The sequence below is a fragment of the Micropterus salmoides genome, unplaced genomic scaffold (assembly GCF_014851395.1).
Source record: "Micropterus salmoides isolate LMB-PRFRI ecotype aquatic unplaced genomic scaffold, ASM1485139v1 Ms_hic_scaffold_20, whole genome shotgun sequence".
Lineage (NCBI taxonomy): Eukaryota > Metazoa > Chordata > Actinopteri > Centrarchiformes > Centrarchidae > Micropterus > Micropterus salmoides.
In genome coordinates, this window is record NW_024041151.1 from 25,038,393 (window position 1) to 25,061,014 (window position 22,622).

At 39.7% G+C, this 22,622-nt stretch overlaps 2 protein-coding genes across 3 annotated transcripts in view; one reads left to right on the top strand and one right to left on the bottom strand.

Annotated features, from left to right (window-relative positions):
- The first annotated feature begins 355 nt into the window (after positions 1-355).
- LOC119913994 (alpha-1A adrenergic receptor-like) lies at positions 356-11,883 on the top strand. Its single transcript, XM_038732965.1, has 2 exons — positions 356-1,612; positions 9,141-11,883. The coding sequence occupies exons 1-2, from the start codon at positions 712-714 to the stop codon at positions 9,611-9,613; spliced, it is 1,374 nt and encodes a 457-aa protein (XP_038588893.1). The 5' UTR covers positions 356-711; the 3' UTR covers positions 9,614-11,883.
- Positions 11,884-18,601: 6,718 nt separating this feature from the next.
- Positions 18,602-22,622, bottom strand: part of LOC119914490 (dihydropyrimidinase-related protein 2) — a 30,738-nt gene continuing 26,717 nt past the window's right edge. For both annotated transcript variants that reach the window (XM_038733810.1, XM_038733811.1), the window contains exon 14: positions 18,602-22,302. In XM_038733810.1, the coding sequence (XP_038589738.1) occupies positions 22,211-22,302 (92 nt within the window). In that variant the 3' untranslated portion in view covers positions 18,602-22,210. The remainder of the gene's footprint in view (positions 22,303-22,622) is intronic.

A 22,622-nucleotide genomic window follows, 5' to 3' on the forward strand; every position in this document is an offset into this window, starting at 1 on the left:
GAAATTGTGAATGGCACTTAGTTCACTCAAGCATAACCCCTGTTTTCTCTAATGCATCTGTAATGAAGGCTGAATAATTCGCAAACAGATATACTGTGTGCTCTGAAAAGAGACTATGTAGTGATATTTTTACCCCTTTAATCATGACTGGGTGCTGTGTGATGAATTTTTTTTAGCAATTTACCTTTAATGTGTTCTATTTTATGGGTGATTTTTTTTATGTTTGATTTGTTCCATTGCTGCCAAAGAAAGAACAGTAATTAAGAAGTAACGAGCCTGTTTTAGGTTTTTTTTAAAAGCCTTGGATTCTGAATGTGCTGTCAAATATATCTCTTTTGTTGTTTTAACAGGTTTGCTGCAACAAAGCCTTTCAGCATGGCTGAACATGACATTCCAAATCCATCGATGACTGCCACTTAAAACATGAATATTTGTCATTTCTATTAAGCTACTCTGGACTAAATATGACCAACTGTGGCAGTGTTTCTCTTACTAAATATGGCATTCTGCCAAGGAACCCTTGCCAAGGCCACATGATCAGTGGCGCGCTGGAAAGAGACGCTGCATCTATAAATTAACTGGAAGAGCAGTTTATGCAGCAGGAAAAGCTTTAATATTCTGCATTCGGAGGAGGGAAAAAAGGCAGAGGGTTGAAGCTGTAGTAATTGAGGAACAGATGTGCCATGAACTTAATACATCCAACAGATAACAATGGTTCCTTCTGAGAACACAAGTCTTTTCTCTGCAGATCGCTGTCCCAACTGCAGCTCCTCTGCTCACCCAGAAGTGGATGTAGCCAAGGCTGTGATTTTGGGGATGGTGCTGGTGGTGTTTGTAGTGTTCGGGGTTCTTGGCAACGTCCTGGTCATCCTGTCAGTGTTGTTCCATCACCACTGGCGCTCTGTGACACACTACTTCATCGCCAACCTGGCAGCAGCCGACCTGCTGCTCAGCTCCGCCGTCCTGCCCTTCTCCGCCACCTCGGAGGCTCTGGGCAGATGGGTGTTTGGTCGGTCCTTCTGCAATGTCTGGGCCGCCCTGGATGTCCTCTGCTGCACCGCCTCCATCCTCAGCCTGTGTGTGATCTCTGTCGACCGCTACCTGGCTGTCAGCTACCCTCTGCGCTACCCTGCCATTGCTACGGGGCGACGAGGCCTGACCGCAGTGGCTGCTCTTTGGGGGCTCTCGGCGGCTATATCTGTGGGCCCACTGTTTGGCTGGAAGGAGCCCGACCCAGAAGATGAGACAGTGTGCAGAATAACTGAGGAGCCCGGCTATGCTGTGTTCTCAGCACTAGGATCTTTCTATATACCTCTGGCCGTCATCCTGGCCATGTACTGCCGTGTGTATACTGTGGCAAAGAGAGAGACAAGGGGCAGTAAGGGAGATGGGGTTGAAACAGAGGGGGTGATGCTGAGGATACACAGAGGGAATGCTGCTCAGACAGGGAAGCAGGAGGATGAGGAGGGGACCGTGAGGCATAAACGCACCACTTTTTCCCTGCCGAGGCTGCTGAAGTTCTCAAGAGAAGAAAAGGCAGCCAAGACTCTTGGCATTGTTGTCGGGTGCTTCATTCTGTGCTGGCTCCCTTTTTTCCTGGTTTTACCCATCGGTAGGTACCTCCCAACTTCATCTGCTTTTAACTTGACCCAATTTGTGCTTTTTCATATATCATTATTACATTCAAGTCACAAAGCTAAAGGTCTGTTTCTCTGAAAGATTTTTCAAAAACCAAAAAGGTCATTTAAAACCACTTACTGCTGTTTTGAATGTATTACCAGAATCCTCAAAGACTCCCCTGCCCATCTGAATAAAAAGTATGCAGAACAATAAAAAAGATTTTTAACCTGTTTCCTGGATTGCAACTCTGTTCTTATACCTGCAATGACTAGTTTTTCCTCATTTGGGGACCGCGGAAACGAGTTGTGAACCAAACATTAGGTGCATTTGACTTCATGTGGCGCAACACAGCACTGACTTAACGCGATGCACGCCGGACTCCACATAAGGCATGCTGGTTAGAAATTGTGTCCAAAGTTTACCATGTCACGTGACATTAAAACCTTGCAGGAGCAAGGCGGCTGCAGTCGCTGGGTCCGGCGACCGCAGTTGATTTTCAACAGCGGCACAAAGTTGAAACCACCTTTTGCCATTGTTCAAAGCTCACAGTATGTAACCTCACACAGGTAGAATGTGTCCGACTTGCTGTTTTCATACCCTTCCCCTGTAGTCGCCTGCAGCTCACGTTTCACTATCAAGTCAGCAAAAGTCATCCGCTGTCATCTCGAATGCACCTGGCATTGACACTTTTGATAAGCAACAGTTATTTATTATTATTTTATTATTATTTACACTTACAGTAGTCTCAGAGCATTATTATCATTCATCTGGAGTTTGTTTCTGGCATCAGCTGAATGTAAGTCAGCTTTTCCACTCAGCTTTTCTCACTGAATGAAATATCTTGCTCTGTATTTGCTAAATGCTACACCATGTTCGCCAGCTAATCGCTAGCTGTGCAAGTCTGCAGATTGGTGCTGAGCAGGTCGTGTGCAGCAGGTTTTGGAGCTTTTTAGCTGAAAACAGCTGCCTGCTGTGGCTGAAAGCAACACTATGAGAGCTGTGAGAGTGAGAATGAGCTGAAACCCACTATAAAGCTGCTTAAAGCCAGGAGCTGCAGATTCCGAAGGTCCATCACTACAAGCAACAACTTTCACAGTGTCACACACACACTGTCATTTGATACTTTGTTATTATAAAAATGTGATTAGCCTATAGCAGCTTTAATGAAATTAAAGAGGGTTACAATAAGCACAAACTAACTGTTTTATAGGAAACAAAATTTAAAAAGTGTAATTATTCAATTATTTTATGTATTTATACACAAGAAATAAATATGATACTTTGATTGAAGAGTTTAAAACCAGTTGAAAATCTTGTTTTTGTTGACCTCTAGCAGTTTAGCTTGATAGAACTAACATAAATAACGATAAATGTACCTAATAATAAAACATCTTCATTTTGTTGATGCCTCATACAAATTGATCAGGAGTCATTTCACTTCCAGCCATCTTTGTGTAGCTGGAAATTATGTTTTATATAGTGCAGCAACTTTAATGATTTTTTAATGGACAGAAGAGACTTCTGGGGAAAAAAACAGGTTACCACAGATTAATCTTTCAGAAAAACATGCGTTTACAATGACTTTTAAATGATAATGAGACATTGGCCTTATTCTAGAACATGTTCTTGTTCTTGTCTTAACTTCCTCTTACTTTTTTTTTTTCACTGCGGGCTCCTAAATATGTGCCATTTCAGATTTAGCAAACGTTCCCAACCTCAGATAACAGTGTAAATGACCTGCTATAAAGGGAAGACTATAATTTTTCATAGGGTCAGAAGTGGAATTAAGGGAGAATCGGCTTGGATTGGCGTTCCTGTCTGCAGAGTTGCATCTTAAACAAGTTTCACATTTGCTGAAGCACAGCCCGTGGTAATCTAAACCGCGACAACAACCATTCATCTGTCTGCCAATATATCAGCATGCTGTCACTCTCTCCTAAGGGCCTACTGCATCCAAAATATTACACTTCCAGCTGAACTTATTATATACAGAGACAATTTAACCTTCAAATAGTGCATCATGTAAGTCTTTTTGCAGTTTGAGATGTTCAAATTGATTTTGTAGTAGTATACAGCAGCATCAATAGCCAATTTAAATGAATGATATGAATAAATTATATCATTGGGCTATGTAATATAAGATATTTCTTTATTAATCCCCTGTAGGGTAAATTCTAGCAATACATTAAGAATCATATTATAATTCAAATTGCAGCGTCAAACAGGATAATGTCAACATAATTATGAAGTGTGATTTACATAGGACTCAAAATTGCTTCAGAGTAATAAATTAGACAATCCATAAGTGAAGAACTTGAGTTGTGATTACAGTAGACTAATTGCACATCCTACTGCAGGTCTGGACCACAAAATTGTGTGCGTGCTTAATATAAAATTCAAAATAAGACAAAAAAAATTGTAGCAAGTTCTTCTAAAAAATTCAAATATGTTTCAAGTGGTTCTTGCATTAGGTGAGAGGCATATAATGTGGCAGAACTTGAGGGAACATGACAAAAAGAGAACCTTAAAATTTATCCGCTGTACAATTTATGACGAAATAATGTATTCTCTGAATCTAAAAAGGGATTTCAATGATTCAGAAATTAATTGATGTCATAATGAGAGCATTAATTATTTCTTTGATGCTTTTTCTTATAGAGCCCTGCTTTATTCTGAAGAATATATAAAATGTTGATTAAAAATTTAGCCTAAGTAAAACTGCATCGAAATGAGCTAATTAAGGATTATTCTGCTGTTGCAGTCAAACATTCAATTCAATTCAATTTTATTTATATAGCGCCAAATCACAACAATAGTTATCTCACAGCGCTTTTCATAAAAGAGCAGGTCTAGACCATACTCTGAACATCACTGTAGATATGAGCTTCTATTAACAATATCAGGAGCTCAAGAAAAAGTAAATGTCCACCAACATTATCTTTAAGAAATTATACCGACATTTTGTCAAGAAGGTGATGTTATCATAGATGTAAGAGAGGACAGAAGCCAACCATTGTGAAGCCTAATCTAAAATCTTAATTGCTTCTGAAATAACTCTTATAGTTTGACTGAGATAAGTGATTGTCAGTGTGTATTTAAGGGTAATAGTTTGTCAGCAGTTACCTCCAAGGTCACAGATGGTGAGATTATCGCTGACACGTGTATTCGGTGACACAAACTGTAATCTTATTGAAGGAGGAAACCGTATATTATGCAGGATGGAGGAGACGTGGATGAAACACATCATCTGGACAAACAGTGTTATCTTTTTTCTCTTTTATTTGCCAGTGTGCATTCATAACAAGCAATATTAAAGGCTCAATGTGTAATCCAAATGTAAACAAAAGGGTCACTCTACCAAAAACTAGAAGCTCTTGTCTGTCTTAAATTGATAAACAGGTCTTTAAATACAGGGATTAACACAGCACAGTAACAAAATCTAAGTTATACAGTCTGACAAAACAATACCGACTCATGGTCCATTTGCTAGCTTTTACCCGGCGCATTCAGCTGCAGCAGATGGAGCTGGCTCAGTTGTCATGGACATGGATCTGTTTATGTGCAAGCTTAGTAGCAGTCATGATTTCATCCATCTCACTTAGAGGACTTTTCTTTTGTGTTGAAAGCACCAGAAATAGGTAGCAGACCTCAATTGCAGAATGTTCTCTCAAATAATATTATCAATAACATTTACAAGGTCAAGGTAAATCTTTATGGTTTTGTCATAATTTTTCTGATGTTCTGTTAAAAATATGTCTACATTTGTGCTGAAAAATTTTGCCATCGGCCCTTTATTCACAGAAGACATTTTGACATGTCACAGTGGGAAAAGCTCAGGTGTAAATGATTAAAAAAATGATGGCTGAATAAAGCTGCTTCAGTTCCAGGGTCTTGGTATTGAACATGCTGGCTCATTGTCACACTGTCATGGCTTACTGGGACACTTGAATGGAACTGAGCCATCAGTAATATTATTAGTAACACAGTCTGTGCTTTTCCTTTTATGGCAAGTCAATGTGTTCCTGTAAAAAAGGCATATTAATCTAATATTTGTTTGGCTCAAGGCCTCTGATGTGACGATTTTATGCTTTGCACATTGTATGTCATTGTGTATTTGGGGGTTTTGCTTAGACAAAACAAACAATTTAGAGACCCCTGGTGCTCTGTGATTGTGTTTGTTGTTTTTTTACTAGGCTATTTCCTGACATTTTACAGACTATAATCTTTACATATAGCCCTACTTTACAATTGTAATATTGGTAAACACAGGGGAGAAACAGGAGCCTGTACTATGAAGCAGGATTTGAGCTTAGCGAGGTAACTTCATGGTTAACCCTGGGTTTTCAGTACCAAGGTGGTGGTTCACTTCTTACCGGTGTAGATCGCCATGGTAACTTAACGGCTAACATGCTCTATAGCAGGTTACGGTTGAAATAAGAGATCAGCTCTAAAAACTCCGACCACTGACCAATCAGTTCTCTTGAAAAAAGGACATCACCATCTGTAGGAGATCCCAGACTGTTTTATAGGCTGCTTTAACTTTGGAATAGCAATATAATCCTACAGAGACTAATTGAAGCACTAAGGCCTTGTACTTGTTTTACTTTATGATATAAGATATAAGATTTAAGAACTGCTTTGAAATGTGTTTTATATTTAAAATTTGTTACCAAGTCAGTTTCAGACAGCTAAAAATATAAATAATATATATATAAATAAATAGGCTTCATTTTTCTACTGTGAGGCTGAATATTACGAGCAAATAATTTTGTAGGGATATTGAAATAAGTTTAATATGAATGTGTTTATTTTAAGTTAGTAGCTATCTTACATTAAAGAGACTGGTACCACCTCAACTTTTGCTATGTGAGCATCTTTAATGGCATGAATGGATTTTTGTTTTGTTGCTTTATGAAGTTAATTTAGAAAAACACTTTTGAGTGTGTTAAATAATTAATCTGATTTTTGAAGTGACGAGAAGTTGTTAAAAGTGATTTGGAACAACCACCTATTTTATTATTTACTACTACATCTATTTGTCTAATATTAGTTCTTTATTATAGCTCTACGTTTTGACACTCTGCTGCCGCCAACGAACTTGTTTGCAATTGGTCATCTGCTGCTAACACTGCCTCTTTTAAGTGAAGGCCTCATGGCTGGACTGGGAGACCCTGTGTTGACTTATCGAGTTGATTACCAGCTTCGTGTGAACTCTTATCCCGATCGTGATGGTTAGGGTTAGTGAAGCCAGATAACGAAAAGATATCCTGGGTATGTCTAATCAAACTTACATAACATAACTTAAAATTATGTTTGAAAACACCTCAATTGTATTCGCTTAAACAACACTAACTGTCCACAGCCATGCTAGTGGCTATGTCAGGATGGACTTAGGCACAGTGGGGTACTTAGCTAAATGCTAACATCAGCGTGCTAACATGCTCACAGTGACAATGCTAACATGCTAGTGTTTCCTAGTTAATGTTAATTCATCTCAGTTTAGCATGCTAACATTTGCTAATTAGCATTAAACACAAAGAGCAGCCGACGCTGATGGAAATGTCATTAGCTAGCAGTTACTTGGTCATAAACCAAAGTGTCAGAAAAATTTTGACCCTATGAAAGCAATAGGTGAAAAGTGAAATGATAACCAAAGTTATTACAGCTAATTCTGTGGGGAACATGAATGTTGTACCAAATTTCATAACAATCCATTTAATAGTTGTAGAGACATCACTCAGAAACACAAATGTCAGCCTCTTGGTTGAGCTAGAGGAAAAGTCAAGTGATCAAAGTCAGTAGGATTCTAGGAACCATGTATGTCTGTGCAATTCTTTTTGCCAGTCCATCTAGTAGATAGATCCAGGAGATGTTTGACTCAATAATAGAAAACTTTAACTGCCGGTGGTGCTATAGGAAAAGTAAAGGGATCACTAAAGTAATTAGGATTCATCCTCTGGAGCTATCTGTACCAAATTTCATGGCCTAATCACCTAAAAGTTATCAAGACATTTCACTAAAAACCACATATGTCAGTCTAATGGTGGCGCTAGAGGAAAACTCAAGGGGTCACCAAATTCAGTATGGTAGTTGACCAACTGACTATCTGACTGACTGACAGATGGGCCAACAGACTAAAATTTCCATCTATAGAGTTGTGCCGCTGTATGTCCTAAGCATGCAGATCTAATAGCAACCCTCCTGTAGTTTAGCACTACAGCAACATCTATTATAACGTAAAAGCAGTTGAGGCCTGAATCATTTGTATAATGTTGCTTGATGATATGTTTTGCTCTATGAACACGACAGGCAAGACCTTCCTCGCTCAACTCTACTGTTCGAGTTTCTCAGAAGGGACATCAAGAAATTCAATTACAAGCAACCAAATAGACCAAATAAAACACCACATTGGAGTAGAATGGGCTTCTGCTGTGAGATGAAATGGAATGAACCAAACTATTGCTCCCTCCTATGAAAGCTATTATAGATAACAAGCATGAGGCTTAATGGGCTGTAATGCTAGGAGGTATCCGCAGTCACCCTGCAGCCTCCCAAGGCAGCCAGTCATCAGAGAATAGTTATGCATTTCAATTGAGACAGACCTTCACAGCTCACAGCGCAGCGCTCATTCAAGCTCTGAGGCTCTCAAGGATTTGAACAATCACTGATTTTTTTATTTTGTACTTTTCCCAAGCACTTCAGATGGAAAAACTGTTTTGTGCCAAAGCACTTGGTGGCCGCCTTTGGCTGCTGCACAGTACAGTATGCTTACCAAGCTCAACATATGTAGTAACTGCTGCTCATCAGTGGCACCATATATATTGCTGCCGTGAAGCATTGCTTTTAGAAAAATGGCAAACTGGAATTTAACTGCTTTTACCGTCTCCACCAAGGAGGCAGTTTTCGGTCTTCTACTGTATATCTCAAAAAATGCATTAAGTGGCCATTTGTAAAGCACCAAATGTTATCATTCAGAAAGGATAATTGTAGTTTATTATGTCTTGGGTTTTATTTTCGGGGCTTTAATCCTCATTTGTAACAGTAATAATCCTTGCATTCAGAACCATGAGGTGGAGAAGCAGTTTTTTCCCCCCTCTGGATTCCTGTGTACCAATCCTGCACATTTTCTAAAGTTAAAATTTGGCACATAATGAAATAAGATGATACTGTATTATACCGTTTTTGGCTGGGACATTAACACACACACACACTGTACATCTGCAGTGACATCTGACAATAACTTGAAATGAAAGCATGAATATATTGTTTTAATTTATCAAATGAAAACAATGAAAATGTATATCACGGTACACACATTATAGCCCCCCCCCCCCCAGCCTGTACTTGGGGCTGGCCTTTTTTTTAATACTGGCTTTTATTTGAGCATTACACTCTAATAGTGGCGTAAAATGAACAGAAAAAAAGACAATTACATCTTTGTATGACAAGTAATCATTAATTTAGTTAGTGTCTGTTTCCATTCATATTTTGATTTGTGTCTGTTTGTATGTGTTCCCTAGGGTCCATCTTCCCATCCTGTAAGCCTTCTGAAACCATCTTTAAGATAACCTTCTGGCTGGGTTATCTCAACAGCTGCATTAACCCCATTATCTACCCATGCTTCAGCCAGGAGTTCAAGAAAGCCTTCCACAATGTGCTCCGTGGTCGCTGCCTGAGAACTGGGGCTCCGGCTAAATCACAAGGACACATCACCCCTCATTCTTCCAGTCCAGGCCCCACGTCTACTACGTCTGATCTCTCATCCCAAGACTGTGTCACTGCTTCGTCGTGGTGCTGCTGCAGGGCTCTGTCAGCGTCCTCGTCATCTTCCGGTTGTCCAGATCAGGCTCAAAGTGCACAAATCCAGAGTAAGGGTCTGCTAAAAGCATGGTGTTTCTCAGCAAGTCAAACGCCGGTGCCACAGAACCCCTCCAGTCACGGATCACCTAAAGTTTTATGTCTTTCTCTTGGGGTTACAGGAGAGGCTGTTTGATTGGCATGTTGAGGCAATGTAGGAATGTTTCAGTTTTGCCTCTGGGGAAAACGTATGTACAACTTTTACATGTATATTTAAACTCCTCAGAGGCATCAGAAGCCAAACGATGACTTGCCTCCAGAGTAGGAAGAAGGTGACTTTATTGCCTAAAGGCTTTATGCCGGTGTAAATGTCCGGAGTGTTAAATAAAATATGATTTGGGAAAGTGAATGAATAACATTTTGTCTGCACTCAGCAGCCAGTACTGACTGAGCACAGAGCACTACATGTCAAAACGGTCCAGAGGAGCTGCTCAGTGGCCAGAAAATAGAAGACTCAGAAGTATGAATGCACAACAAGAAAAATACAAACTTCTTTGTTTAAAAAATGCTTTTTGTATGGACACTGGGTTAGTAGAGATAACCATCAGTCCTTGGCAAGGAATAAAAGAGATAATATGATCTTATTGAAATGACGTGAAAAGAACTCCCGAGACATAATTTCTTTAAACATTAGTGCTATTTCTGCAGATTGCACAGAAGCCCTTAAGGAAAAGCTGGTAAACTAAATTAGCATTCACCAGCAGCTCTGAGAAGGAGGACGCTGCTGTAAGAGTGTGTGTATTACGTGTGGGACCTCTGTTTTAAAGGGACTTGACACTCACAGGCTTTGATTTAGAAAAATCTGTCACAGAGACAAAAGAAAGTTAGTTGGGGAAGGAGAAATACCAGTTGACATTTGGGTGTGACATAAAAACAACACTAAAGTCACAAACAAAAGCGTTTGATTCTACCCCTGTGAAGCTTTTCATGTTCAGTTTTTGGTTTTGCTGAAGCTGTATCAAATGTGTTGAATCAACTTTTAGTATTTGACATCAAAGCTTGCGGTGTTAAATAAAACAAGAGGTGTCCGATGTTTTTCTCTCGGCCTTGGTGAAGGACTATTTGTTGTTACTGGTTTTCTGCTAGGTCTGCAGAGCTGTTTTCCCAATGCATTCACTGTTGTTTGAAGCTGATGCATGTGCACTTTAAGCAGGGCCTGTCCGATGTCTTTGTTCTTCTGTAACTTGCCTCTGTATGTTGTCTCTAAACCATCAATAAGCTAGTCGTTTGTCTTCCTGCCGTTAATGGGGCTTCTTTTAGTATCCAAGGCTGGGAATTAATTTCTACTTGTTCATGATGGGAGGACGTTACGGTGGGGCTGTTGGTATTCAGTTCACAGAATCCCAGTATGACCACATTTGTGATGTACAGAGGTGGACAAAATAAAATAAAAACTGTGACATCATGAAAAGGAAATAAACTTTGAATAAACTAAATCACTACTGCATGGAAGCTACAAAAATATATTACTGTAAGCTAACAAAAGGGTAAGATTATCATAACATATGCCAACACACAAGTATGTCCTCCATCAACATTGGAGACTCTCAAGAAATTCAAATCTCTCTGACCAGACACAACAAAAATTGAAGGCTTTAAAAAGTTTTTCTTGCAGGGTGAATGTATTGAATTGCATTATATTTTATGAATGAAATGAAATGAAAACAAAGCCCACCATATCACACAAATCAGTGTAATGCATGAGTGCTTTATTAAAAAACATGTAATGAACATTGCTTAAAACCTTTTTAGAAAAAAACATGTTTTGGGTGTCTTATCTGTTTGAAGAAGCTGTCACACGTTTCGTCTTAGCTATAAATCCTTCACTTCCTCCTGTTGCAAACGGAGTTGTTTTTCCTTTGGATTAAAAGAATTTTCCAACCCTACAGCCATCATAACTGTGATGAATACCTGGGAATGCTTATCTGAGAAATGCAGGATGTTGAAAGAATTTCTAGAAGACAAGTAATTTGTCATTTTACAGTTACTTAAGGTTAGGGAATAATAATAAGAGTTTCCTTGAACCTGTATTGCTGCATGGGATTTTTTTACTTAAACAGCGGTATTATGGGACCGTTCAGGAGGATAATGTCTCTTGTTAACACTGTAAGCTCCAACACTCAACATCATTGTAGCCGTTAAACTGTCTTGGATAACTAATAAACATGCAGCTCTCGTTTTCTGAGATTATGCAGCCAAGAACTCAATGTTACAGTGCATTAGGCAACAAGTAGCAGGAGACGTGTTGATTTTTCATTAAGGAGGAATGACTGAAAGTAAATGTATATATATTTACACAATGACACACACAATGACATTTCATGCTTAGACGTATATATCTCTGAAAGTCTGAATGTCAGATCAACATACACAAGCCATCCTGTTTTGCTAAAACTCACAGCTTTACACAGCAGATGCTGCCTTCTTTTGGCTTCCAAAGAGAAAAGAAAAACAGTAACCTTGAAAACTAATGAGTCATAACACAATATCAGTGCTAGGGGAACACTAGGAGAGGAAGAATCATCAAACCACTGCTTGCTTTTTGCCTGTGTGCACATCCATGCTCAAGTGAATTTGTGTCCATCCATATACGGTATGTGTTTGAGAAGTTTTATGCATTCAGACAGAGTTGGGGTGTGCATGTGTGCGTGACAAGTAGTCGAGCAGCGTTGTGTCTGCCTCCATCAGTTCCGATATTATTTATGGAAATAAATGCATCTGAAACCTATTAAACATGCAGCTCTCATATTCAAAAAGCAACACAGGATTCAAACCGTGTTGCAGCAGCTGCCATATGAAGGCAAAGACTGCTGTGATAAATGGATCCTGGCTCCCATTACTGGATAGACTAACGTGCAACCAAATCAATTGACATAGCAAAGTGATGTTTCATTACAAATGGCGATCATGATTAATAACGCTTTTGAGCAGCAAGTAAAGCAGATGACAACAACGTTATCTGCATCAGGACGTCAAAGACAGACCTAGTTATTTCTATGAAGAAAATATGGTTTGTTTCTTCTGAGAGTCTTCTCCTCTCTTTAGTTTGGGATCCGAGCATAAATCTGGCATTTTATTGGCACTCTCATTGCATTGATAGCTAATACAAGTAAGTGGGAAAGCCATGGAAAAGTTTTGTAACTACACCAAATGCATCCACTGCTTAAGTACTTAATGAAACGCTCTCATGTGTAAAATGGTCTCTGGTATAACAATCGTAACGCAGGTGTTTGAACTGATTTTTTTGCAAATGTGCTAAATGGAGTCACCTACTTGCAAATGCAACTCCTGGCATTAGTGTTTCTGTTAAAGTTGACGAAAATTGCCCACTGTGTTGTTTACCTGAATTATTTTCTGTCTCATTGAATGTTTAAATGATATGTTAAGAGGTGACGAATTCCTGTCTGCCAGCGGAAATGAAATTGGACATGTTTGTTTTATTTTGAGGTTCTTGTATTATTTGTTCCAGGTGCTTGTAAAGTTTTGGGCAAAGGTCAAATGGTATTTTAAAATGTCTTCCTAAAGAGCAGATTTAAATATTTAGTCAGTTGGATGGATTGGACAAAAGATGCACTGAAATTTTTATATGAGAACAATGAATAAACTCAGCAGTTTCATTTGTTGGACCATATGCAATGTAATGTCCTCCCATCTTTAACAACTGTAGGAAATATGGATATTTCATTTATATCATTTATCAATAATATTTAATAACTCAAACAACTGGAGGTCAAAGGAGATGCAAAATTAACCCAAAGATAATTATCACAAACTACGCAGCTTTTAGTTTTAGTTTTACAGCATACCTTATGGTTTAGTCTGCTGTCTGATATTCCCTCTGTACACCTGCCGAGCACCAAACAGACAGACAAAGTTAGTAACTAGCTGGCAAAGAAAGTTGAAAATTTAGCAGCTGGGAAGCCATATTTTTTTTCCAGAAGTTAGTGGAGTCAAAAACAGAAATAAACGGAGAGTGAATACTGGACTTAAGCTCGAGGTGGACACAGACCCAACTGATGCTAATGTTGCTTCATGTCTGCTGAGTGTGCAAAGTCTTTGCTAACATGTTAGCAATCATTATTATGTGTGCGACCTGCAGTTATTGCTTTCACTGAACCATGAAATAGTGTACGAACGCAACCTGTCACACCTTAAACAGGATAATGTGATTGTACCTCAACTTTCTACTAATGCTGGGAGGACAGTTTAGTGTTCCCAGATATTAGTAACAAAATAGGTTAGCTTAGTGTTAGCAAAAATTACAAAAAGTTCAGGGACATGTTGTGCACGTCCTGACTGCCCAATCAAGCTAAAGCTAACTGTAGCTACAGTACATTATGTTGAACATTTACCCAAACACAAAAAAGGATGTTCAATCAATCAATCACTGTTACAGTTTCCATTACATATAAAACACAGACAAATCAAAAAGAACTGACTTCGCTTGATGTTTGCTTTTATGTAGAGAAGGTTGTGTCCGAACTCCTTAACAAGACACGCCCAAAGTACTGATAAGCCTCAGACCTTTTCCAGTTCAGAATCAATAAGGATAACATGCTAACGTAAATATATTGCTACTTTAGCTACTAAATACAACTATAAAGGCAGATATGATCCACTTATCTTATTTAAGGAGTGAGAGGCTGTGTTCCCACGTCATTTAGAACAAAGAAGTTCTTAAGAAAAGGTTCAGCGAGAGGAACTAAGTTACGTCCATAATTCACGTAAGGTATCATGGATGGGCTAATTTGTGAACATTACTGACATTATTCAAAAATGAACACCTACACAGGTGTGCAGTCTCAAAATGTATCTTTATTATTGTTGTTGGTAGGCTACACAGCTCCTCCAAACTTCAACCTTGGGTGTGCAAGTCCTTGAAGCTCTTAAAGAAGAACAAATCCTGCAGTTGTTCCATTGATAGTGAAGCAGACACTGCATCTGCAGGTTCAGCGCCAGAACCAAACCGGACCGGAATACCAACAAGTTTTCTGTTACGAAACACACTCTGTTTATTGCAGTAGCTCAAATTAAGCTTTCTGCCATTTATGTTTTACGTCTGAACAAATCAAAGCACACAAAAGTAACCCAAATAACAACCAAAAAAATATTTGAATGATTACACAAATTCACTGTATAATTGATTCAGATAACTGGCCTCTTCCTAACACCTTATTAGTGCTGGCATTTGGAATTATTAAAGCTGATTGTGTGTGTGCATGGACTTGAAATAACTGATTTGAATGTTGACAGCCATGAATGAAAATTAATTAGGATGGACTTAAAGCCTAGGAAAGGAGGTAATACCATGTAAGATGCATTTAATACTCATGTCACTGAACATTTGTTTTAATTACAGTCAGCTGCCATCTGGCACATTGAGTTCTCTTTCCTGGTTCATTCAACTTGCTCCTGACTTCATCAAGACACCTTTTACAATTCATTAATTCACATAGTGCCTGGGCATATAATATTTTTATTTTGTCTCAAATTTTGCAGATGTCAAATTTTAAACAACATTATTTCACAGTAACTGAGCTGAGTGACTTTCTTCAGAATCAAAGTGACGGTCCTATCATAAAAGCTTATGGAGGAAAAGATTATGCTGTGGTCTGTATTGTAGCCATATTTTGTCTTCAGGCAGCAAACAAGCACAAGCCATGTTGGGACTCACTTCTAAAGGGCAGACTGGGCTTTAAAAGGTCAGTTGTGCACTTGTCCGATCAGTGGTCCCATCTTGTCTTATAGTTCACACAGAATCATGACAGCTTAAGTGTTCCACTTAAAGAAACACTACGCTAACAGTCTGGGAGGTTTGTGTATAAAGTTCATGTCAACATTGTGTGAAAATAATTAGCACTTTGTGCAGACCTTTTCACTCCTCATAAAATCAAGTCTCAAATTTTAAGGTTAACTTAAGTGTAAAGGCCAATGTGGGAGGCATGGATTGAATTATTTAGTATGTAGTATTTATTAATTTACTTAATATTAGAATGTCAAAAATTCAACAATGTTTGTTTAATCCACTGTGTCATACAAAGTCAATCAGCAGTAACTGACTTCTCAGTTTGTTTATTAATTTATTTATTGTCCTGACAAAACTAGTTTTGGTATAGCATAGGAGACAATTTAATCTAAGACTTCCCCCATTCAGCCAGCAGGAACAGGAGTGCATTTAGCAAAAACACAAGTCTTTGGAACATTTTTGGCATAAGAATGGATAAGGAGATGAATTAGGCTGCTTGATCGGTTTGAAATGTGTGTGTCACTATTGGAATCTGAACCACAAATATAAGATGATCATCTTAGCGAATGATCAAGCTACTTAAACTATAGATTTTGGGTGGACTGTCACTTTAACCACAATCTTTCCATCAGGATCAGAATCAGAATCGGAAATACTAGGATTACAGGATATTCTTGTGTCACAGTAGCTCACATTGCACATCAAGGTATAAAGGAAGGAATAATAAAAGTTGATAAGTAGAACATTGTGAAGTATCCATCCATCCATCGTCAACCGCTTATCCTGTGTACAGGGTCGTGGGACATTGTGAAGTATATAATCTAAAAAATGAATATCAATAAGAGCGTGATGAAAAGTAGTAATAATAATAAGTGCAGATAGTGTTGAGGTGAAATGTATTACAAATCCTTAGAAATTGCACTCTGCTGTGCATTTTGGGGGGATGAGTCATGCACTGAAAGTGCTCCTGTGTTTGACCAGCACATCATGGAGTAGGTGGGAGACTTGGACAGCATCCTCCTCTCTGACACCATCAATAGAGAGTCCAGCTCCACCCTAACAACGTCACTGGCCTAGCGGATCTCTTGGCATCTGCTATCCTCAACCTGCTGCCCCAGCATACAACTGTAAACAGGATAGCACTGGCGACACATAAAACATTCTCATCATTTTCCTGGCCTCAGCCTCCTCAGAAATGAGACTGCTAGGCATAGCATGGACCTTCCATGACCTTAACCCAGGGAACCAAGTAGCCTAGCTTAACCATAACTTACTTTTTACACGTAATTATGTTTCCTCAGTAATTGCTACATATGCGAATGAATGTAATACGTAGGAGACACTGTGGTGAGGGACCGTTGCCATGCCCTCTGTTTCATCTCTTTTAGATCTAAGAGTGTGAGAAACAACTGTGACATGTTCTCCCCGGGCCTGTGTGGGTTCCCTCCTGGTGCTCCGGTTTCCTCCCACAGTTCCAAAGACATTTAGCCCAGGTAAATTACAGACTTTAAATTGTTTTGAGTGGTTGGCTGTGACAGACCTGTTCTGTCTTAGTAAGCATAGAGTATCCCCACCTCTCACCTAAATATGTGCTGAGATCATGGCTGACCAGCCCACCATCACCACACAATAAAGATCCCTGACTTTACATGAAGGGACCACTAGAGGGCTCTGTATGGTATTAGTGTACACCTGAAGGATGATTTACTGAAGCTTCTGTGAAACAAAAAAACACATTAAATTGCTGTAAACCCACTTTTTGTGAAAGTCTAAGGGTGGGCAGAGAATACACCCGATAAACATAATGGGCAGTTTATTTAATCACTTCATGGATGAGAAATATGGTTGAGCTCTTCTGATGAAAAATGGGTGAAGTTACAGTTAAGTTAGTTTGGCCTTTGCCAATGGAGAAAATACAAATCACACTCATTTAAATCTCAACCAGTTCATTCAGTTGGTGTATATTTTATCACAATTTTTTTCATGTTTCTCTGAGGAGGGCACATGAAAGTGTGTCTGAAGTCAAAGAACGCTTTTATGTGGAAAATAGTTATTCGTTACAGTCATTACAACGCAGGAAATGGCGGATTTTCACTTCACTGCTCTCGTGAACAGGCCTGACAGGCTGATAGTTGGTTAACACTTACTCATTTGTGCATGGACATTATGAAATTGTATTTTATATAATACTGATTTTTTTATTATTATTATTTAAAAGCTGAAAAGGGGGAAATCCCAGAAGACAGTGGTGGAGCAAACGAGGAGTGGTGAACAAGATGACAGCACTGCCACCTAGTGTGGAAACATTTAATCCTGTATCCTCCTGGTAGTGATTTGCTGCATGCAGGCTGCAGTAATAAAGAGGTTCATGGGATGTTACCACCCTGCTGAAGTGTGTTCATTAAAATGGCCGGTGTTTTGTGACCTGGTTATCCAGTCTCCATGGCTCGGTCTATCACGGGGCTAACAGACGAAAAATGAAACACATCCACACTTACGCAATTTAGCGTTCATTCAGTCATTCATTCATTGTTACTGAACTATGTAGGTCGTTTATTTTTTCCCCTTATCTAAGCGATGTTATTACCTTTCACAGGACTGCTTCTCACGGTCATCAGTTCTGCAGAAAGTTGTCTGAACCGTCATTCAGTTCAGTGCAAAAATAAAGGCCTCAGGTATGCTTTAGAAGAAGTGCTTGTTTTATTGTCTAAAAGTGTCTGAAAACCCCTCTCTGAACACTATACACAGCATGTTACTGGCATTTTTACTGTATAATTCATTGTGTGAAAACATTGGGTGAAAACTCTTACATGTGATTGAACATGCATTACATACTACACTACAACAAAGTTCGACTGAGGCATACTAAGGCCTTAAGCCTATGCACTGTAAGCAATGTTCATGAGGTTAGTTTTGCAAAGACCTATCTGCTATAAACATGCTACATGTTCAGGCTTTCGTGGATTTGCAGTAGGCTTTCAACCATGAAGTAAAATACTTACACAGTTGAGCTGCGGTGGCGTTTTCAGTGAAGCGCACTGCAAAAACCGAATCAGATTGAGGGCTTGTTGTTGAAAGATTTGTTTGTATATGTACTGTATTCTACACACTCCACACTAATTTACATTTCCTTCAATAATTAAAAGGTCCATACCAGATATCGTGTAACTGCAACCTCCGGGACCACAACCTTTGTCAAATTACAGTGTCTGTCGCTACTTTGGTACCATCTACAGGCAAAACCAAACAGAAAGTCATCTTAAAAAAGCTTGTTGTTATGTTATGTTTTGTTTTGTTTTTTGCCTGTGTGCTTGTATCCTTTTGTCAATATTTAATGACGTACAGACAGCTTCTAACACAAAACATAAAAGTCAAACACAAAAGAAACAGTGACTTTATTCCTTTTTTGTCCTTTTCTTTTTTATTCTTTGAAGTCCTTGTTGTTGTTGGGTTTTTTTGTTGTTTTTTTTACATCACCATCCATGGGATCTGACACTTTCCATAGTGAGCAAGCATCCCAGAAACCCCACAGCCACCGAGACAAATACCATCACACAGTTTCACTTTCACAAAGGGGAAAGGCTTACAGAGGGGGACGAGAGGATCAGGGGGGCAAGAAGGTGTTCGACAGCATCAACAACCTCAGAATGGAAGGAAGCTCCCTCTCAGTCTGCAGCACGTTGCGTACATACATATCACTCATATATCATTAGCATAATATGGCATAGAAAAAGCATCCAAGCTGACAGAGCACTAAAAGGAGTATAAGTGTGTGTTTAGTGTGTGTAAATCGAGGAGGCATGGGACACGGCGAGGACGCCAGCGTTAACTGCAGTCAATTCTTCAGGCTTGGGTGCTGCATCACAGCAGTCTCTGTTTAATGTGTTTGCATGTGTGTGTACGTGTTAATGCTATAGTCTGTAGTGTGCTTTCAACTCTAATAGATTCTTTTTAAGCTCTGAATTCCACATAACTCAGCACGGGATTATGTAGAAATGGAGCAACACTGTCACAGAATAATTATAAAAACGTGTCTGCGTGTGTGTGTGTGTGTGTGTGTGTGTGTGTGTGTGTGTGTGTGTGTGTGTGTGTGCGCGTGTGTGCGCGTGTGTGTGTAAAGCTGTACTAATAGCACCGGGTCAGGACGGGTTGCTTATGGCAACCTCCAATCTGACAAGCGTTACCATGACAAACAAAAAGCAGAACCCCGTGAGAGTGGAGGGGCCTGTCGCCACGGCAACAGCCAGAAACAACAAAAGAGCCGGGGACGGACGGAGGGAGGGAGGGAGGACGAAAGAAAGGGGAGAAGACATAAAGACAAACTGAAAGGAAGGAACGACATGGAAAATACAAGAAGCATATTACTGTTTGAGGACTTCACCCACACACCCTCCCGCCTAAAGTAATGGTGTAGCTGGGGTGGGTCGCATAGTGTAGATAGAGGGAAGCTCAAATAAGTGTAAGTGTCAATACGATGATTAAAAAAAGTTAAGGAAAAGAGACAACAGTAGACCACTGTGAATGAGCGAAAAATTTGTCAGACAGACGGTTACATTCCCACCTCTTGACTTACAAAAGCCTTGTTGTGTGACGCCTAAGTTGCCACGGAGTTCGAGTTTCCATTTCCCATTCCTGCCTCGTCTAATCTATGAATGCTTCAGACATGCATTTGTTACATTCCCCCTGCTTTGGATTCTTTAAATACATATACCATCCATAACGCTGACAGACTTTGCCTTCTATAGACTTGTAGTTAGATAAGAGGGGAGGACATCTGAAAAACTGGGGTTTAAAGCACAAACACAGGTGGTGTACGTTTGTCTATCTACATTATACATGTATGTATGTGTGTGTGAGTGAGTCAGGGGCCAGTTGCATAAAGGCATACTTAGTTAACCCAGACTTCAAATGACTTCACCAAATGACAAACTTGTGACACAGACGTGCCCACTAGCTAACTAAAGCTACCTCTCATGTGTTGCAATAGTGACAAGTAGGTCTTAAGTCAGTTTGTTGGCCAAAAATAAGCCTGCGTTAATATACTAGTCTAAAGAATTTTAGACTAGTCTAAAGCATAGGCTAGTTTTAATCTACATTTATGTAACTGGCCCCTGGCTACCTCCTTGTCTGAGTGAGCTTGTTGCACCGTGGGGGGAAGAAAGAGGCTGCAGAGAGATGGCGACTGGCGACCAAGACCTCGTTGGCATAAGGACTAACATGGGACATCAGTTGCTTGGCTTAATGAAAACCAGATCATGCAAAATAAAAAAAGGAACAAGAACATATGAGCGTCCAGCACGGCCTGGAGCGATGGTCACAACAGCGAGGAGTGCTGTACAGGAGCCGGCTGCGCGTGTCCCATCCCTCACACATCAACACTGCACACTAGTCAGAAGTACATTAGCTCATGTCTACTTTCAAGCGTAAATCAATAGTGCTCAGCCCTTAGGCACCTAGTTACAGAATGACACTAAAAAGCAGTTTGACAACAAGTTAAAAACTCTAAAACATTAGAACATTTCAAGATATCGAGCATTTTTCGTCTTTACAGGGGCTCTACCAGCAGAATAGGCCCTACGAAAGCGCAAAATCTGGCACCTTTGAATCGGTTAATCCTGTCTATTTTACATCTTTTTATCTTACATCCTTCACTTACCTCAATAAGAATAACAAAACAAGAAAAATCAAACTATCAGTACAACTTCTGTGGGTTCAGGCACATAAAGAGTAGAAAGGAAAGAGGGAATTTTGATGAGTATAAAACAGTCACCTTTGGAGGAGGAGAAAAACATTCTGTATGTAAATGCACTGGTTGGTGATGGGACGGTTATCGGGTGCTTCACCAGCTGTCACTTAAAAATTTGGAGCTTTATGATTTACAGGAATGCAAAGAAGCTGGAATATATGTAGCTGCGTAGTGAATGCCGCCTTCCCCGCACTTCTAAAAGTTCTCTAAAAGACAATAAGGCAAGGAAAGGTTGAGTTTGAAGTGACAGCGAAATACAACTTTCTCTTTCCTCTCTAAATCTTTCCATCGATTCTCCCACTTAGTGATGGCCTGACACCAGCATAAAGCTTTATTTACTACCTGCCAAAGCTCCTTCTGCTCCACAGGACTCACAAGCTGTAAGGCAGCTGCCAAATATGGAAAGTGTTTTTTTACTTATGTACCTTAGCAAAGCCACAGGTAGGAAAACATGATGAGGGCCAGTGCTGCGAGAGTCTACAACCCTAATAAAACACTGCTGTGTTGTTCAATTTTTTAAATCTTGAGGCCGTCCTCTTGGCGAATAATCAGTTGGGTATTGATTGTAGCAGTGTGTGACAGATGGCAATGCACTGGAAAGTGAAGCGATTGAAATGCAACATAATACAAATTACAGATAGTCGACAGCTCGAAGGAAGTATTAGATTCTTGTCGGCTGAATAAACTGTGAGACTGTTCAATTTCAAGCAACCTACTGTTTGGCCTATTTAACAAAAGCAACAAAAGAGGATAGCTATACTGGTTGCTCCATTTAAACTACTCCCAAAATGAAAAGAAAGAATAGAAATACAATGGACATCCTGCATCACTGTAGTAATTCAGTTTAGCCTCACGATCCCTCTAATAAAACAGTAAAACATCAAAAGGATACATGGCAGGGAGAAAGTACGGTATAAAAAAACAAAACAATGCAGTCAAAAGTGCTCAAATAAGGTGTGTTTTCATTTTTTCTCTTTTGTCATCATATGAGGCAGACCATTTTTTAGTTGTTTTTTTTTGTTTTGTTTCTAACTGTGTCCTCTAGGATCAGGTTTTGGGGAGGAGGAGAGTGGGTATGTGAAAAGCAGCGAAGGAGGAGGTGAATAACCGAGGCTGACGGAGGGCCCAGTTCAGGTGCTGTGAAGCGTTCGGCTCCCGTTGTCGTGACGTGGTTTCTCGACCCCTCAGCTCCTGTTGGCCTCAGATCTCCATGTCCTCCTCAGCGGCCCGAGGGCAGAGCTCTAACCCAGGCTGGTGATGTTGGCCCTTCCACCCGGTGGCGCCACGATGCGCTGGGTGTTCCGGCGAGGAATGTTGTCGTCAACCTGAGCCCCTGTGAGATCAAATGGAAAGTTGGATATTCAGGGTTGTGTTTATACTCCGCAAAAACCCAAAGTAAACTGATATATCAGTTTTCTGGGGGGAATATTATCCAACTGACTCACAGTCTCTTGTTCTACCAAAAGATTATCTTTAGTATTGCTGAAATGGAAGGCAGTACCAGAAGCCAGTTGGCTTGCTTGTGACACCAACTCGCTAGCTTGCCAACTAAAAACAAAACCCATTTAAGAGAGCACTGAAAGGTAGTGTATGAAACAGTTTTAGCTTAAACAATAGCTTCCCAAATTGTGGACTCTCTTTGTGGCAACCACT

What these genes read in the sequence shown, in the direction of transcription:
- LOC119913994 (XM_038732965.1), top strand. Translation starts at nt 712, where the DNA reads ATGGTTCCTTCTGAGAACACAAGTCTTTTCTCTGCAGATCGCTGTCCC. An exon ending in TTTCCTGGTTTTACCCATCG is followed by an intron (nt 1,613 to 9,140) that starts GTAGGTACCTCC and finishes TGTGTTCCCTAG; the next exon opens with GGTCCATCTTCCCATCCTGT.